Below are 20377 nucleotides of genomic sequence, written 5' to 3' on the forward strand. Positions count from 1 at the left end.
AAGGATTTAAGTAATTAGAAGCTTGTAGTAACAGGACTAACACTGTCAATAAACTTTAGGACCTTTAAGTTTTAATGTGGGAAAATGTAAGAAATTAGGAGGAAGTGATGCTTTTAAGATAATAAATTTTGACTTACTAATTTTAATGCATAATAGGCTCTTAGGGGTCGTTGCTTCTTTTCTGTTATCAGGAACACAAGGGCAGCATGCTCAATGTCAGTGATGTTAAGCACAAAACCAAATACATTAGCAGAAACACTGTCCCACGCTATGAAATCCTTGAGTGTGGTAGTTGGCATTTGAATCATGTAACAGACATTTAGTGATTGTTGAAGGTATGAATGGCTTAATGAAGGCTGGTGATTTTTGTTGTGTTTTTCCCCATAATGAGAGTTTGACATGTAAAGGGACTGTAGGAGTTTTCCAGGCCTTATTGGGATGAAGTTCACATGACCTTTATTTACTTGCAACTATTTGCTTTCTGAAGCTATTTGAAAATCTTAATCTTTGCTGTATATAAATATAATTTTAATATTGGGTTAAAATTGGAATTTTATTCTATTAGTTTTTCAAGTTTAAAAAGTTGTTTCTCCTTCAATTCTCTGTACTCGTATGAACAAGAAATTCTTCCCGTGTTGGATAATTTGTATATAGAATAATAATTTTAAATACTAATTTAAATTCTGTTTGTGAATGTTACTCTTTCAGAGTTACCTACGATTGTTCAACAGTTGTATCTTGTTAGGGAACCATCATAAGAGTGCAAAATTTCTAGCTCAACAGAGATCTGTAAAGTACTAAGATACTAAACATACTATATTTAGTGAGGTGTATACTTAGAATTCTCACAATTTACTATCAGAATAAATGTATGATATTTTGTAAAAAATAAAGCCTCCCTTGTTCCCCCAGTACAATGCAAATGTCATCCTACATTGGCACAGAATTGCAGAACTTATAATACTGAATTATACTAATATTCAAATAAAACAATAAAATAAAAACATACTGGCCAGACACAGTGGCCCACGCCTGTAATCCCAGCACTTTGGGAGGCCGAGGCAGGTGAATCACGAGGTCAGAAGTTCGAGACCAGCCTGGCCAACACAGTGAAACCCCGTCTCTACTAAAAATACAAAAAATTAGCTGGGCGTAGTGGTATGCACTTGTAGTCCTAGCTACTCGGGAGGCTAAGGCAGGAAAATCGCTTGCACCCAGGAGGCGGAGGTTGCAGTGAGCTGAGATCACACCACTGCACTCCAGCCCTAGCGACAGAGAGAGACTCCGTTTCAAAAAAAAAAAAAAAAAAATCAAAAAACCCATACTTTATTCTTTAGACATTTTAATTGAAATACTATATCAATAAATATTTAAACATGTATACACTGTTTATCAAAATAAACTTTCATTACTATTTTCCATGCTATTGCTAATAAGCCTGAATTATTTAAACTGTATTTAAATTGTAACTTTCACATCATTGTTGCCATCTTAAGATGTATATCCATCTGTTGCTTCCTTAATTTATCTTGATTTTATATTTTATACCCTTCTTCCTTGTATATACCCAAAAAGTATAAATCTCCTTTTGTAAAGCATTTTTTAACCTTATCAGCCTTCAGTTCTTTCCTGCATCAAATGAATTTTTTCGATTTTTTATTCTAAAGATATTTTTATTCATTTGTTCCAGTATACTTGGAAGAATAATTGAACAGTACCCCACTTATTTAGAAAAGCAAATAAAAATACTTTAAGTAGCTCAATAGTGCCTAAGTGGGCTTCCAGACTGATGTGAGAGTTTTTTTCTGTCCCTTATCTTTTTACCACTGTTTGCACTTAGAACACTTTCTGCATTTCTTTTTTTAAAAAACAATAGCTGGCCAGGTGCAGTGGCTCACGCCTGTAATCTTAGCACTTTGGGAGGCAGAGGTGGGCGAATCATGAGGTCAGGAGTTCGAGACCAGCCAGGCCAACATGGTGAAACCCCGTCTCTACTAAAAATACAAAAAAATTAGCTGGGTGTAATGGCAGGCGCCAGTAATCCCAGCTACTCAGGAGGCTGAGGCAGGAGAATAGCTTGAATCCGGGAGGCGGAGGTGGCAGTGAGCCGAGATCACGCCATTGCACTCCAGCCTGGGCAACAGAGTGAGACTCCATCTCAAAAAAATAATAATAATAATAGCTAAAACTTCATGTATTAATCTTAAAAGTATCTGATAAATTCAGAGATAATGAAAGAAATCTATTCAGACATAATGAAAGAATGCTATCTTATTATTGGTTAATGTCTTAATGTGGGGTTATTAATTTTTGAATCCCCACATTAAAATGTTGCTTTATTTTATGCTAAATATGCTCTGCTCAGATCTTTTTTCCCTTTAAAACTTATATTTAGGTAAACCAGTATATGTGTGTGTGTATATATATGTGTGTGTGTGTGTGCACAGATAGATAGTATAGAACAGAATACAAAAACTTTGCATTTCAGCCTGAGAATATGATGTATTATATTCATATTTGAAATTAATATAAACTACCTGAGAAAAATATCACACAATACCATAAAATTCAGCATATGAAACTCTTCAGTTTTAAAAGATTAAGTCATGGCTACCCTTGTCTGTTAACTGTTATTCAGTCATTAATCCTTTGTCACCTTGGGAAATTTATAACAGAATCCAGAAAGTCAGTTAAACATTTATTTCCATTTCATGTTCTCTGTAGCTTTATTTAAGGCATATCATTTACTAGTCTTTATTTTTAGGTACAAATTTTTCTTCTATTTTTAGAAATAAAGATAAATATAATTTAAAATACTTTGGGGACTGGGCGCGGTGGCTCATGCCTGCAATCCCAGCACTTTGGGAGGCCGAAGTAGGTGGATCACCTGAGGTCAGGAGATAAAGACCAGCCTGACTAATATGGTGAAACCCCGTCTCTACTAAAAACACAAAAAGTAGCCAGGCGTGGTGGCATGCGCCTGTAGTCCCAGCTACTCAAGAGGCTGAGACAAGAGAATTGCTTGAACCCAGGAGGCGGAGGTTGCAGTGAGCCAAGATCACACCACTGCACTCCAGCCTGGGCGATAGAGCGAGACTCCATCTCAAAAATAAAATAAAGTAAAAAATAAAATAATTTGGTATGAATATTGCAAAAATAGCAAATAATCCTCTTTAAACAATGGTTACTAGTCATCTTCTAGCTAGCATAGAGTTGTCCTTTTGCTGGTAAAATTGCTTTAAGTTTTCCCAGAGAGCCATGTCTTTCACAGTCTCAGTTCTAATATTCCTTATCTAAACTACATTCTGAATTGCAAAAACACTTGCAAGCCTGCCTTATATTTTGTTATACTATGTAGTTTAAACATGTTATATAACATCCATCTAATGCAGACATTGATTTTTAAACAATACAAAATAGAATTGATCAAAAAAAGAAGTTCAGAGCTAAGCATAGAAACAGAATTAACACAATAATGATTAGGAATTCAAGTCTTTCTGCCATGTTAATGACCTTGGTCTATTTATTTAGCTTCCTTCTCACATCTGTTAAACTGGCTATAATACCTACTTTAGGAAGTTGTTATTAGGATAAATGAGATAATAAATATGAAGTATTTAGCAGTGTGCCAGACACATGGTAGGTGATCTACAAATTATATCTAATAATAATGTTGTTGAATTATAATAAAAATGTATTTTTCTTGCTATTTTATAATTTTCTTTTTCTAGAATATGTTTAGGTAGTAATAGATAATACTGTGTTTTAAAATATAAATTATAATAATATAATATCTCACATGATTTCACTTAATGAGTAGCATTGACCAAATTCAGCTTTTATAAGATACGTTAAATAACTTCCCTGGAACTGCTAATGTGGTTTCCTGCAGTAACTTGATGTATGATGCAGTAATGAGCATAGAATTAGCATGTAAAACAAGGCCATTTTATACCCCTTCTAATTGCCTCATTTAGTTAAGTGCCAAATGCTACAATATAAAGGTTCTAGTATACTATCTCTAAAACAGGAAGCAAAGTTCTAATGGGATTTCTTTTCTAATTCTATTTTTTAAGATCTTTAATCTATTAAGTCCCGATAGCTTTGCTGGTAAACTCAATGTGTTTTACTCACCTTTGCATTTCTAGCAGCACCTAGCACATAGCAAGCATTTGGCAAACAAAATTACTCAAGAGGAAGCTGAGAAGACATTTTTACAAGTTAATATGATGAATTTAATTGGTATTTCCTTTTCCCTAAAATGTCTACAGTCTGGTATTTCTGCCTTTCCTTTTTCCACCTCACTTCTATAAAACTACCAGTGCCTGAATAGGAGAGCTACTATTGCTCATTACAAGAGTATTGTATGAGGCCTTAAATGTTGTAAGAAATATATATATATATGAGAGAGAGAGAGCACCATTTATATGCGTCCATTACTTTCCTATTTATATATTGGACTCTTTTGAAATATGCTTCAATTTGTAGAAACCACAAAGGTTCTTTTTAACATACTGACTTTGTACCCTTCAGATTAGCATGCTATCCAAGTATCCTGTATAGAAACCTTTCAGCATTCACAATGTTATCTCCCCCACTTGAGATAAAGAGAAAATAAGAATGAAAATAGAACCACATAGGGAAGGGAAGGAATAGTTAAAAGATTTAATTCTGCCATAGTATTTTTCTTCCTGTCAAACATAGAATTTGAACTGCAGCCAGTTTTTATATGTTAAGTACTGCCATTCTGTCCTTTCTCCATGGCTACTGATGAATATTTTTAAGACAAATTTTTAAAAATACAGAGAATGGGATTCCAGGATGGGCCACATAATTTGTGAGACCTAGTACAAAATGAAAATGCCAAGCATTTCTGCAACAGCAGAGCATAAAACCAAGTGTAGGCCCATGTGCAACTGCACAAGTCACCTTCCCACAAAGCTGGCCCTGAAGGGTTCCCTATTTCAGGGGAATGATCTTCCTGTTGGCACTTTGCCTAGCAGCTTTTCAGAGGAAATACCTTCATTGTATCTAAGAGCATTGAGACCTGAACATCAGAGAGAGTAAACAGATGTGAACTCTCCATCATGGCCATGCAGCTAGACTAACCAGTGTAATTACTGATCATTGTAAGATGGTCAGCAAGGTAATTCAATTAAGAATAATGAGATAATTCATACCATGAGTAGGATTCCAGCATTTTGAGGGTTGAGAAAGCAACAGAGGAGGAAAAAGCATTTATTGGGTGTCTTTTTTGGATAGGAACCATATTGGACTCTTTTTAATGCATTATCATGTCTTAGCCTGTCAGCCATATAAAGTAATCTTTATTAGCTCATTTCATTTTCTATCTGAGGAAGGTGAATCTCAAGGATATAAAATAACTTGTTTATAGTCACACAGCAATCATTGGCAGTGTGGTGATTGCCCACATCTGTCTTCAGATGAAGCCCATGTCCATTCCATGGGTATTGGTACCATGAGGCTGTGTGTCTATCTTTAGGGGCTGATAGACATAATAAACGTACAGACTTGAGAAGCAGATGCCAAAAGCACTAGCACAATTAGGGAAATTTAACATGACAGTTTCTTTAGTGTAAAGAAGCTGAGCCCAGCACAAAGTGAGGCCATGGACCAAAGACAGAACATAGTAAATAAAAAGAGAGTTCTTATTATCTTGACCAGACAGGAGAAACTGTTGTGAAGGGAAAATAAATCTCAGGATCCCCAAATCACTAAGCCAAGGGAAAAGTCAAGCTGGGAACAATGTCGGTCAAACCTGCCTCCCATTTTATTTCTAAATAAGATAGCTACAAAGATAAGAAGCTACATACCTCCCTCACAATTTGCTCACAAGGAAATACCTTGTGGACAAAGGACAGACAGAACTCAAAGTCATTCCTCTGAGGCTTACCTGAGACAAATGCATATCTGATTGCTTCCTGTGCCCTCTTTGCTTATATAAAAATGCAGATTCACTGAGCCAGACTAAATTGTGTATTCAGTGGAAGGCTGATCAAAGACTCAAAGAATGCAACCTTTTGTCTCTTATCTACTTCTAACCTGGAAGCCCCCACTTCCAGTTGTCCTGCCTTACAGGACCGAAGCAATGTACATCTTACACATATTGATATATGTCTCATGTCTCTCTAAAATTAAAGCAAGCTGAAGCATGTACCATGGGTACATGTCATCAGGACCTACTGAGGCTGTGTCATGGGCATGTCCTTAACCTTGGCAAAATAAACTTCCTAAATTGACCGAGATTTGTCTCAGATATTTTGAGTTCACACTGTCTACCTCACAGTAGACTAATAACAGTGGCTACAGAACAAACGTAACATGTTGGAGATGGATAGATGATAATACCTTGATTGCAAAATAGTAGTTCCTCCTATAGTTAGAGCAAAAAAAAAAGTTTCAGATGGTGAAAACTGGGCTTCAGTAAATACAATGAGAGTCTGTGAAGCATCTGAGGGCCAGCATATTTTAGGGCAGTATAGTTCAAGCTTCTTCATTCATGTTCCACTTTCTTCATGATTTTGCCATTTGTAAGCCTTAAAATACCATGATAGCTGTAACACATATTTTAAATTTATTATTTCATACAGTTAGCATGAATGGATTTATCCTGACAAAAGCACTAGCTTTCTGTCCTTAGTAAAGCCACTCTACTAATTGTTTAAGCTCATTTGCTCTTCAGTTCATTCAACTAATATTTATTGAATGCTTTGTATTTTCTAAGATTTGTCTACCTGATCTAGGTGGTAGGTAGAGGTGGAGGGAAAAAGATAAGAAGACAGAGATGAGTAGGGCATGGTACCTGCCTCAGAGGGATTCAGAATAAAATAGTTTCACAGTTTCAGATTGTTCATAGAATGCTGAGAAAGCAGGATTGAGATTTTGCCTGGAAGAGGTGGGAAACTTTATACAAAGTTGAGCAGGAAAGTCTAGATAAATAAGTAGGAAGAGTTTGTTAAGCATATTTGGAAGATTCATCTTTCCTGGATCTTGGCCAGACTTTTTTTAACTTTTCTGACCATGAATTAAAAGACGTCGAGATTTTTTATAGTGTTCAGTTCAATCTTATGGCTGTAATCAAGAGGTTCTCAGATTAAGTTTGTTTAACCATCATTTTTTGTAGGTATGGTAAGTCAAATAATAGAAACAGTATAACCATAACTAATGAATATTTTGGCATATAGTTCTTACATTCATAATTTAGAATATAGGTGTGTTGTGTGTAAATGTGTTTTCATTTCACCTGAATTTCTTTGTACAGATTTTACAGAATAAAATGCCAGTTACTTTCTTCTACTGTTTCTTTTATTTTTCCTTGTAAAAACATTATTACAAAAGGTGATTTATATGTTACTTACAACATGTATTTACTACAGCTATTTTTCTTTTTGTGCTACCAGTGTAAAACTCTTTCTGGAGTCTGTGACCACATCATATCCCTGTCATCAGATCCTCTGGTTTCACAGTCTGCTCACCTGGAAGTGATTCAACTAGCAAACATCAAACCAAGCGAAGGGCTGGTAAGAGATACTATGTTTATCAAAACCACCATCCATCAGTAGACAGCTAGTGATGTGGACAAAGCAGCCTCTGAATGTGGGAATCTATGAATTTCAACAGACACTGAACATTTTGGTATTTTTTTCCTAGAGGAGTTATGGTAGTGGAAGTTTGTGTTGCATAAGAAGTTTTATTAAAATAAATGAAAATGAAGGAGAGTTGAAAATGGTGACTTCTGAATTAATTTGGTACTCATTTAGCTTCAATTACATTCTTTCACCTCCCTCCCCACCAAAGTTCCTTAGGTTTAAAGGAAGTTTAAGAGTTTTATAATAAATACCACAGTGTTACCTGCTCATGAAGTAGGTGTTTTGTTTGTTTTACTTTGGTTTGTCCTGGTTTTAATAGTTATTCCTTCCCCTAGGGTGGGTTAGCTAAACAATATTCTCTGATACTCTTTATAAGTCACATTCATTCTTAGAAGAGTAAGTAAGCAAGTGGATATTGCCAACACTAGATGTCTATGAGTTATATTTTTTATTATGTAATAATAAATATAATCGTGTTTTATATTTTGTTCACCTGTTTAAAAAGTGTATTGGTTCTAGATTTAACCCAAGAGAGAGACTTTTTAAAAAATAAGTCTTAAGGAAGAAAGCATATAAAAATTGATATTGAGACAAAAAACAAGAAACTGGCTAGAGAATATCTTAACTACTACACTACTATTACATGTTGGTTTGGTGCTATAGTGTTTCCACTTTCTCCTTGTATATGAATTTACCAAGTAATGATCTTTTGGAAAATAGAAATTTTGGCAACTAGCATTAATAATTGAATTAAGATAATATATTCTTTAAGATTTCTAAGCAAGTTTAACTTTTTCTGTGGCTTTTCTTTTTCATACATCTATATAACTGTTCAGAAGGCAAAGCCTTTATTGACTACCACTGATTTTTCAGTTTGATGCCATCTCTCCTAGAGAGTAAGTTTTCTCCGGATATGTGGCAAATTAATTCTGGTTATCTGTAGTTCCTAGTGCTGTTGTGGCTTTTATGGGTGTTTTCCTGGGAAGGAATATGATGAAAATCAGCATATCAGACGTAGCATGCCATCATTGTAATCTGTAAGTGTTATATCTAATGCTGATTACATTTATGAACTTCTTTTAAGTAATGATAATCTAAAATTCTTTTTATTCCTTTTAGTTACCTCTACAAAGTCCGGTTTTATTTTAAAAACACTTCAATCTATAGCATTAAAGATGGTCCTTTCTATATGTCCCCTTTTAGTAGTTATAAGGGAAAGGAAGTCCCCTAAGCATGATTTTTAGAGTGAAAAATTATGAACTAATACAACATTGTATTAAACTAGAAGTTAGAACACCCAGATACAAATAACTTACATAAAATATAACTACGAGAGTGATCTTGAAGAGATGGGAGAGTAAATTTAACCACCTTGGCCTTGATCTAGTCATGTAGGTGAGGGAGAGGAGGAAATCATCTTTAAAGCTCCTTCTGGCTCTTAGTCTGTGGTTCTAAAAAGAAAAAAGCCTGATTTTTTTTTTCTCTAATTTCCACTGAAATCATTGGGAGAAATAACCTTATAAAGTAAGTCAAAATAATGCTAATTAATGGGCTTTATGAAATCTTGATTTTTTAAGGAAGGTATAGCCTTGGACAGGTCCTTTATTGTTTTCATTTGAAAGAGGTAGATCTGGGAACTTAAAATGCTAAGAACCAGATTCAGTTAAACAGTCTGGGAAAAAGCTAGAAAAGAAACGAATGCCCACCATTTGCCAGGTATTTTTCTCACAACTCTATAGACTAGATATTGATTTTCTCATTTTGCAAATGAGAAAATAAAATTGCACATATTCACTAGTTTGCTCTGTATCACATATAGGTAATAAATAACAGAGGCAAGGTTTAAGTCTAGGTAAATCTAAATGAAGTACATCTGAACAAAGCTTTTTTTATTATTCCACATTCAAATTTTGAATTGCTAAAGAGAGGTATGAGAAGCTTAGGAGGATGACTTTAAAACTGAAATTACTTAGAGAAATTTGTTTTTAAAGGACAATGGGCAGCACTTCACTGGGAATTGAAAGGAAGGAAAAGAAAAACCTAAAATGTTGAATATTAATAGAAAGAGTTAAGTATAAAACTATTTTTTGTGATTCATATCAAAGAGAAAGTGCTAAACAGAGGAATTACATGGCTTATTCAAGGTATCGTTTTAAAACTCAGTCATGTTTAAGTAAGTTTAGTCAGTCACATTTGAAATAAGCCAATTTTAGGATTTTGATTTAGGATTTTGGTAATTAGCCATAGTAAATGTCTAAATGATAAATGAAGAAAAGAAATAGAAAGCGGTGGGAGAATACCAAGATTTAATGAAATTTAATTAGCTTAGAAATATCTGCAGAAAGTGTTCTTCCAATTTTAGGGCAGAACATGTCTCATAGGCAAAAGGTAACTGGTTCTCCTGCTGATAAACTGGATACATCGTTTATCAGCTTTCTAATTAGTCAAATCTCCTAGAATTTCTTAGGGTTGACAGTCCTAAAGCATTGTAAGGACTGGTGAGAAACAACCTTAGTTATGATTGAACCATATGAAACTTTGTTCTAAAGTGCTTTTAAAGACAATAATTAGCAGAAAATTAAAGGAAAATGAGAGCTATTGAAACAACAAAATTGGCTCAGAGCCAAAACATGAGCCTAATAGAGAGGAAGGGACTGGGATCATCCTTGGGGAAGCCTCTTGGCCTCAGGGAGTTATTTTTCTATTTAGGTACTTGGACCATCTCCAAATATGCCTTATTCTACCAACTTGACTGAGAGGTTGTTTTGGTTCCTGTTGGTTAACCAACATTTGGAGACAGAATGAAGCAAATGTCATTTTGGCAACCTGAGCAGGAGAGAGGGAGCTGTGCAAGTCAGCTCTAGAATTAATTAATGGGTTTTTAAAAAGAGAGAAAAGGAGGAATGAAGGTTTTGATGAAATGGAAAGCCGTATTTGTCGTGGTTCCAGAAAAAGAGCCATTTGAATTGCATGTCCTCCTGCTGTTTGGCCCTTTCTCAGAGGTGAACAACGAATCGGATGTATTTCTGTGGACCCTTTCTTATTCAGAAGATGATTAGTTTGAAACTCAACCAAGCAACTTATTTCTTCTCTTTCTTTTGGTGCCTGACTTCTGACCATTTTTCTCGTTACTACTATGAGAGGGACATTAAAAAAGACAAAGAAGTCAATTTTGATTATTGAAAGCAGTTACAACATGGTTTATTGAGTTTATAATGAAAATATTACATAAAACAAAATGTCTTTATTCTTGTGGCATTTAAAAATTTGTTTTATTTCTACCCTATTGCTTTATGTCTATATGTAGATACATCTCTAAGCATTTAAAAATTTTATTCATCTGAAAAAATTAGCTTTAATATAAATTCTGCAATGTTGTCATGATGAGATCCTCTTCCTATAACTACTAGATACTGTCTTTGGCTTAGAATTCTTGGTTAAGTTCCTGTTATTTGTAATAATTATACACAGATGAATGTAGAGTCATAGCTATGCTGTTTCCATGATTTTTTATTATCCCAATAACTACAGTGTCTTTTCTAAACATTTTTCTTTAAATATTAGGCTTTCTTTATGACCTCATCATTTATAGAATCATTTAGAACTCTTGTCAGACACCTTTAATTCGTAGTAATAGTGCACAGTATTGAAAGATACGTGGAGAAAAATATAATCAACTTCTGCTTAGTTGTCAAGATGTTGACAGCTGTTGTGAAACCTCGGTTCTTCTTAGTTTAAAAGAACTTAAGAGAAACACAGCAAAGGAGATGTAGCATAGAGCAATTTATTGCAAAGGAAAAAGAATATTGTGAAAGTTAGGTGCAGAATAGCCAGTACACCCTGAGAGAGGATTCAGAGCAGGCTGCTCCTAAGGATGAGACCACCAAGACTGGCACTAGGGAGACTCCCTTTATGGGAGTCTTACATGATTGTTTATAAGGGGATGGGAAGAGCTGTTACTAGTAAGCATGTTCTGGGTGGTCCTCTGGGTGCACGTGCACAGTAGCTGTACATGCCTGTTCATACGTTGCATGTCTCATTAGCATCTTAAGTCTCCACCCAGGGGTGTGCTTTTTACTATTATAATGAGCAAAGGCTTAGTTTGAGGACAGGTAAAATCAAAATGCACATGCTCCCTCCAGGGGAAATTTCCTAGCTGTGCTTAAATGAACTTGACTACAATGTGAATTCTGGGGCTTACTGTGTTAACCATACATTCGCCACAGTTGCCAAATTCCAAGCACATGTTAATTCCTTGACTACCTATCCTGCCTGAAAGAGAGATGGGTAATTGAAATGAATTTGTAAAATGTCAATCCCAGTTATTCTTTTAGCTACATTTCACATACTACATGTTTGCTAAAGTGGTCTTAGTCTTTTAGAACAGATGTTAAAAAGTGAATGTTCGACTTTAATATCTACAGTTGTCAAATATTCTAATAAGAAAAGTTAAGGTGTACAACTCTCCTAACTGTAAATAAATCCATAAATCAGGAGCCCAGTGGTTGAGAGTGGGGACTCTGGAGTCAGACTGCCTGGGCTTGAAAGCTGGCTTCACCACCTTGGGCAGACTCCCTAGCCTCTCTGAGCCTCAATTTCCTTATCTCTAAAACAGAGATAATGATAGTTTCCACCACATAGACTATTGTGAAATAAGTACAAGACACTTAAAACAATCCCTGGTACATTGTAACAAGTAGATATTAATGATGGTGCTAGATAATGATGGATAATTGTTTTGTGTGTCCAAACAGTATACGTTGTTTTGTTCACTTTTTCCTCTTTATCCTCTCACAACCCATATATGTCAAAAACTAAAAGTTGGCCGGGCATGGTGGCTCATGTCTATAATCCCAGCACTGTGAGAGACTGAGGTGGGCAGATCACCTGAGGTCAGAAGGTCTAGACCAGCCTGGCCAAGATGGTAAAACCCCGTCTTTACTAAAAATACAAAAATTAGCTGAGCGTGGTGGCGAGTGCCTGTAATCCCAGCTACTCTGGAGGCTGAGGCAGGAGAATCACTTGAACCCAGGAGGTGGAGGTTGCAGTGAGCTGAGATCCTGCCACTGCACTCCAGCCTGGGTGACAAGAGTGAAGCTCCGTCTCAAAAAAACAAACAAAAAAACCCCACAAAAAATGTACTCTCTAGCTCTTACAAATGTGCAGTCATGTTTCATTTAATGACGGGATTCCATTCTGAGAAATGCATCCTTAGGCGATTGCATCATTGCGTGAACATCATAGAGTGTACTTACGCAAATCTAGGTAGTACAGCCTACTACAAACCTAGGCTAAATGATAGAGCCTATTGCCCCTACTCTACAAACCTGTATAGCATGTTACTGTACTGAATACTGTAGGCAATTGTAACAGTGTTAAGTATCTGTGTATCTAAACATATCTAAAAATGGAAAGGTATAATAAAAATATCATTACATAATTATTTGGGACCACCATCGTATATATAGTTCATTATTAACCAAAACGTCATTATGCGTCATGACTGTATTTTAAGATCCTTTATTAATCTGATATAATCTTGTTAATTCCTGAATGAAAAATATTTGCGAAGATCTTGTCCTCCTCTAAGTTCTAAAATAGTATCGTTATATTTACCGATCAGTAAATGATGGCGTAAATGTTAGCTTCAAATTAAGTATGTTATATACCTGTTACCAGTGTAAGTCTGAATATTACCATGTTGTCATAGCCAAAACCTACTGGCCAATCCATTAATTAAATTCTGATTGTACTTTTGTTAAGGTTATTTGTTTTATATAAAGTGATAAGCATTCATTTTGTTTCATATTAGCAATCTAGGCTCAGCCATTTTAGACATATGATATTACTGAAATGACTTTTTAGAATTAAAGTCTACTCAGTGATTTCTCAATAGTTCCGAAATTTACTACTTATTTTTCTAATCTCTTATTTTCAGTGAAAACAGATGTATTTTCAGGTATCCAAATATATAACTAACAAAGGTATAGGAAATTAACATTGTAGCAATTGCTTCATATAAGTACTAAATGTATGCTTTTTCTGAAATGGTATTGTTGGTTGTTATTATTAAATCTATATTTCAGATTTGGAGTTAATATTAGTATTTTTATTTATGAAGTCAGTATTTGAAATGCAAACCACTTTTATAGGTACAATTCGGGTAGTTTTTCCCCAAAAATGAATTTAAACTAACAATATCCTTGGAGGGGACAAAAATTCATTAACTGAATCATCTAGTTTGTTCTGGTTTACTTAAATTATTTAATATTAAAAATGTGAATCCTTTATTGTGATTTTTTTCCTTTAAAGTTCCATCACTATCCATAATTTAAAGTTTCCATTTGCTCTTAAAGTTTATACAGTTTCAGGATTTCTGTATAATTTTTAAACTTTAATGAAGTTTTTTTCTAAAAATGGTTCTATTTAAATGGAAAGCAGAATCTTGTCCTTTTTACTGGAGGAAGGGATTGCTACAGATACACACTACCTTTTAGTTATTGATGTAGAGATTATTGGCTATAATTATTAAAACTTTATCAATAAGAAAGGTGGAAAATACAAGATACTACAAAATAGAAGGAGAAAATTTATGTAAATTATATTTTATCACTCTTCTGGGTCCAGTTATAATTGAAGTGTCTCATAAGAAAACTACCTTCCATTGTATAATATATCAAGTATAATAAGTTAATAACATACCAATATTTTAATTTCCCATTGTAACTTTTATTTTGCCACAGAATATGTAGTATGGGTTTTTGGGGGGAGTGAGAGACGTTCTTTCTTAGAAATATTGAATTACCATGCTGCATTTTATAAGTCTCACAGGCAATTCATTTATCAAGTAGTTATTTAATTGAGATGGCTTCTTCAGACAAACTTTAGAAACCAGAATGTTCAGATAGTAATTTCTCATCAGTTTAAAGATAGCATCTGTCTTCATGGATTTATTTCTGGGGCACATGGCAGTTTTAATTTGATAGAGTAATTGTTTATATAAACGAGGTTATAATGTACTTGAAAATTCTCCAATTGCTTCACTTTATTTTCTGATGCTGTCTTTTTCTTAGGGTATGTATATTAAATCTACATATGATGGCCTCCATGTAATTACTGGAACCACAGAAAATGTAAGTATTTTAACCTTTCAAATTTTTATGTGCGTTTTTCCCTTTCATTGCTAACAATTTACATATCTCACATGATTGAGGTTAACATCTAAGGATAAGGACATGAACAGAGAGTAGATACAATTTAAAAGAGATACTGAGTTAGTCGTATTGGTTCTGTTCAAATTTCACTTTTTTGTTGTTTAGAATAGCTGTTTACTTAAAGTAAATCAGGTGTTTTCAGCCAGAGATTTGTCTTTGTGTTTTCTGATTCATGACAAGTTATTGTGACATCTGAAAGAATTCATTTCCATCTGTCAAATGATTTGGTTATTTAAAGAAACTAAACTCATGTAAGAAATAAATATCAGATAAGTCAGGTTTTCTGAATACTTCCAGTGTAACTCAGCTTAATTCAGTGGAAGGGCAGCATGGTAGCTGAGTGATTTTCACAGTGACATTCCTGGACACCAGTATTAGCCTCCCTTGGGAACTTGCTATATATGCAAACTGTCAGGCGCTACCCCAGACCTATTAAATCAGAAATTCTGGAGACCAGCCTATTTCTTAATAAGAGATTCTATTTTAACAAGTGAATCTGAAGCATATTTGCAAACCACCATAAGCAGTGGGTCAGAAGTCCACAGGGCTATGTCTTACAACCAGTTCTGCATCTTAATGGCAGTATAATTTTGGGCAAGACATTTAACCTCTCATTGCTTCAATTTCTTCGACTATAATTGGAAACAAATTATCTGCACTACATACCTCACTAGGTTGTAATGAAAATTAAATAAGCTAAGAAAGGCCATGCTGTAGAGAACTATCTGTGTTATAGAGAGAGAAGCATGAAGTGATCATGCTGGATGTTATTAACATGATCAGTGTGATAGAGTTGAACAGCATAATACATCATTATTCTTGCATTTGGTTATTTCAGATTTCCATTCTATTATTATATAAGCAGGTACTGAGCTTTGAATGTATTAATTTTTTTTTTCTTTTAGAGATTCCGACAATTGCATGCTTATGCTGTGCTATTTTAAAGAAGACTGAGGTGGAATTAGTTTAATCTCAAATTATTATTGATCTGAACATTTTACCAGCATTTGCTTTTTGAAAATCAACCTTCTTTTCATCTAATTCCCCTATTTAATCACTTACTGATATTTTTGCCTGCTTCTTTTGGTTTCTTGTGAAAGGTGAAACACATAATATATATTTGCAGTTGGAGTGCAGGAGCAGCTTCACATTTGGTATTAAATATGAGAGTCTTAAGGGATCAAGACTATCAGTAATTTGCATATTACAAAGATTTTAACAATTTTAAATGCAGTTAAGATGCTACAAACTATATGCTTGTCATTGATTGTTCGTTCTGATTTATTTATTCATTCATTTATTCATTTGTTCATTTAACAGACCTCTGCTTCATGTCTGCTATGTTTCAGGCATGGTGCTAGGTATTGGAAGAATTTTAAAATAAACTAGTTTGGTGCCATCAAGGTGTGGAGAGCATGTGGGGGTTCATCTTTATAAACAGTGGTGTAATTTGCATGGATGGACAAAGGGAAGAATAGTAAATGCTGCCAAGTGAAATCAGAGAAAGAATCACAGAAATGGTTATTTTGAACTGTGTCTTGAAGAATTGGTAGGAATGGATCTCTCTATATTGTCTGGGGTCTGCAAAAATGTGTTGAGCACTATGTCTTGCTCATATTACTCACTAATGTTTGATGAATAGATAAGTGATCAAAATAAAGATTGAGTCCGAGAGTAGTTCAGATATGAACCATATATTAATAGTTCATCTTTGGATTCTTTTTTTTCTTAAAAATATTTAAGTATTTTTGGTAACCTCAGTCATTTATAATTAGGATATCTGTCTTGAGTCTTAGTAAAGCTGCTCACTAGAGTGGGTAAGTTATTATGCCTTGCTGTGCCCTAGTTTCTTAGTTTTCTTATATGTGAAATGAGACATTTGGACAAAAGTCTATCTCTAGGATGTCTTTTAAAACTAAAAGTCTATAATTTATATGACTTCTTTACTTACCTGTGCAAAATGTTTCAGTTTCTTTAAATTTTATGTACTATCATTTTCTTCTACATAATGACTAGAGCCATTTGCTGGATACTTTTTCTATACTTTCCTTTAAAAAGATCAGTTGTGAACTAAATACCACAGGAACCAACTATAGTTACAAATATATTAATGATTTACAGTCTTTTCAGAATTGTTTCATGATACTTGTCTGACTTGGTAATATGTCCACCTCCTAAAGGTGCTGTGAGATAAAAATATTATTGTTATGACACTATTCTTAGAGTTTTTATTGTAGATTAATCTATCCCCTTAATAATGTACTTGTGTTATTACTTCAGTAACTAGAACTCCCTGGTATGTTGTCTTATCTTGAATTATAGCCTATGACAAATATTTTTATTGAATTTTAAAAATGTGTTGAATGGAGGTTAACATTGTTTTAAGACTTATATGTTTTAAAAATAATTGGAAATGAATAAAAAAGTAACTGGAAATCACTTTTAAAGTATGTCCTACTCCAGCGTCTCAAAAGTAGCATTTTACTTTGCAGATTATATTACCATATTATTTTCTTTAGCTTTCAGTAGATAATAATGAAGAGTATCACAGCATTTATGGTTGTGTTTGATAGATAAACACGTGCACATCTATCTAGACAAATACATTTTTATAAAAATAGATTTTGTGTATGTTCAAAAGCATATTAAAATGCATGTAATCAATAATTAGTAGCTAACAGAAGAAAAATATAATATTTTAAATTCATTACTCAGACCTGCAATATAAAATTTCTATCTTAAATCTCATTTTAATTTCCTAAAAACTCCTTAAAACTTGTCAGTATTAGCTTATCAGGTTGTTCTTTTGTTTGTTTTTGTTTTTAATCTCTTATGGGAATAAAGGAAAAAAGTGTTAGATTATTACATTCTATAGGAATATTAGTTTATTGAATGTGGTTTTACTGTCCAGTGTATTACACTATATGTAACATGAGAAATAGCATCCTCTTATAAGTAGACACTTAGAATGTTATGTAATATGATTTGAACTAATTGCTGTCCATCTTTTAATTTGCTTTGCTAGATTATTGAGAATTGGTGTTACTGATGAAATAAATTAGCAATTTAATTATCAAACTTCAAACATTTGATGCTGATCATATTCATGTACTTGAAAATATCGATTTGTTGAAGTTAATGTGAATTATTTATATCAAATGGAAAGGATCAAAATACAAAAAGATACAATTTTTTGAAATGCATTTTTGAAGCAGTTACTCACTAGAACCTAGGAGAGTTGCTTGTATAAAGTTTACAAAAGTTAATACCAATTATCATTTTTTCATAATGCTCTCAGAAACGTGTTATTCTTTTATAACAAATATCTGTATGTTATTTTGCATTTCTGGTTGTTGTCATTAGCTATGCATAGGATGCAAACTATTTTTTATTAATTTTTTCTTTCTGTATTTATTAATTTAACTGGCTCAGAAGGTAAAAACAGTGTATTAAATACTAATAATCATTTTTATTAGTTTGATTCCTTGAAATTTTTAATTAATTTTTAAATCTAATTTATGGAGATGAACTTTTTGTAGTGTTTCCAGAGACAGGAAATGACTGATAAAATTTATGTTCTTTATCATTTCTTTTATATTAAATTCAGTCACCTGCAGATCGGTGCAAGAAAATCCATGCTGGCGATGAAGTGATTCAAGTTAATCATCAGACTGTGGTATGTATAATTACCTTAAGAGTCAGTGGGAGGAACTAATTTTGATTTGCTAAAGCTTTAAAAGAATGCCAATGAAATGAAATTCCTGTTTGTATACAAAATATTGAACAGCCTTTTGAAAAAAATAACTGAATATTGATTCTTCTTAATTATTTGATGGAATGTAAAGCATTTTTTTAAAAGAACATGAAGAGGATTGGTGATGGTTGAGGTTATATATACATTTCTATATGGACAAGTACTAGGTAATAGTACATATTCCATGAACTGGAATAACAATTTTAGAATAGAAATTAAAGTGACAGTGTATATAATAAATTCAACCTTTTCTTGATACAACTTTTTAAAAGTTTCACTTTATAAATTATTGAATTACCTAGTAGATGTTTTATAACAGCATACATCCATTTATCTAACATTGACTCAAAGTTCATTAAAGTATCTGGTGGTTTTGGGGGGAGTATTTTAAATGTAGATCTTTTAAAATTTTTAAATTTTTAATAGCTGAATTAGCTTCTTATTTCCTAAAAGAGGACAGCAGTTTTAGTTTTAAAAAATGTTCTTGCCCTATGAACCTCACAAATCCCTTTGTTATCTACCCTTAAAAATCTACAATAGGCACAGAATCCCACTGTCATTTTTTGTGATAGTGGGATTCTGTGCCTATTGTAGATTTTTAAGGGTATTTTTCTTAATCTTAGATTTAGAAAATGAACATTATATGCTTTTCATTTTGGACTATTTTATATGTCTCAGTTGATTCACTTTTTTCCACTCTCTCTGCCAAATAAAGTATATTTGTTATCTTAAAAAGTTAAAATAATCTAGAATTATTAATATCATAACTCATTTGAAAAAATGCAGATTTTTTATTAGTATTCTATTCCTTCTCACTAACTCATCAGAGTGAGTAATTATTTCCTATTACACAATTTAACTAAATTTGCTCTTGCATGTCCTAGTGATGGAAGAAAATTTGTGAAAAGCCTGATTTTTCTCAATGATTCTAATCATAAGGCAAATGACATTTCAATTTTTGTTTTGAATAATTTGAGAAGTTTGTGGTATTTTGGAAAGGCTTCTAAACTCTGATAATTAAAGCCATGATATCTCCAAGTTCATTATCTAAGTGAAGCAAAAGTTGGTAAACATTTTCAAAATTAAATGCGTGGGTGCACCTTTGACACTGAATAATAGAGTGTTGGTAGTAGACAAAGCCTTTCCACACTGTGACAGTTTTGATGGCTTTCTTTTCTGATTACTAGAAACTGTACAAAGTGGTTGTTCTGATTGAAGTTTCCTGTCCCATAGGATGAGGATTTGGGCAGTGGGATAAAGCAGCTGCTTCAGTAGACGAGTAGCTTTTCCCTCTTTAATGTTCATGTGACCTTAACAAACATGACATCTGTTCAGTAGTTGCAGCATGCATTTCCAGATGGTCAGTAAGAAGATAGATATTAGTCTCTAATAAAAATAAAATTATTTAAAGGATATTGTTTGTGGAACAAAGATACTGGTGTTTATGAAATGAATATGAAAGCCTTTAAAAGTCTACAAATAAACTAATAAAATCTATGTGGATTGGTGACATTTAATACACCTAGAATGTGTAAATGCTTCTTTACATCACAGGAATATTCTAAAATATTGAAAACTACATAGAATGATGTTTGGGGAAACTTGGTTCCAGTTCTTGCTCTGAAATTGACTTATGGCTTTAAGTGAGTCATGGTAACTGCATCTGTTTACCTTTTTCTAATGATAATAACCATAGCTAACACTTATTGTGTTCTTACAGTGTGCCAAGCATCATGTTAAGTATTTTACATATTTTATTTCATTTAGTCTATGCAATAATCCTGCAAATAAGGTATATA

The 20377-nt window shown here is 33.4% G+C and overlaps 2 protein-coding genes across 9 annotated transcripts in view; both read left to right on the forward strand.

Moving 5' to 3' along the window:
* The window catches only part of SMS (spermine synthase), an 863947-nt gene that overhangs the window by 337279 nt on the left and 506291 nt on the right, over nucleotides 1-20377 (forward strand). The gene's annotated exons all lie outside the window — the stretch shown is intronic.
* The window catches only part of CNKSR2 (connector enhancer of kinase suppressor of Ras 2), a 287770-nt gene that overhangs the window by 116051 nt on the left and 151342 nt on the right, over nucleotides 1-20377 (forward strand). For all 8 annotated transcript variants that reach the window (XM_050775072.1, XM_050775073.1, XM_050775074.1 and 5 more), the window contains exons 6-8: nucleotides 7422-7541; nucleotides 14684-14743; nucleotides 18432-18500. In XM_050775072.1, coding sequence (XP_050631029.1) covers nucleotides 7422-7541; nucleotides 14684-14743; nucleotides 18432-18500 — 249 coding nt within the window. The remainder of the gene's footprint in view (nucleotides 1-7421; nucleotides 7542-14683; nucleotides 14744-18431; nucleotides 18501-20377) is intronic.

The sequence above is a fragment of the Macaca thibetana genome, chromosome X, assembly GCF_024542745.1.
Source record: "Macaca thibetana thibetana isolate TM-01 chromosome X, ASM2454274v1, whole genome shotgun sequence".
Classification (NCBI taxonomy): Eukaryota; Metazoa; Chordata; class Mammalia; order Primates; family Cercopithecidae; genus Macaca; species Macaca thibetana.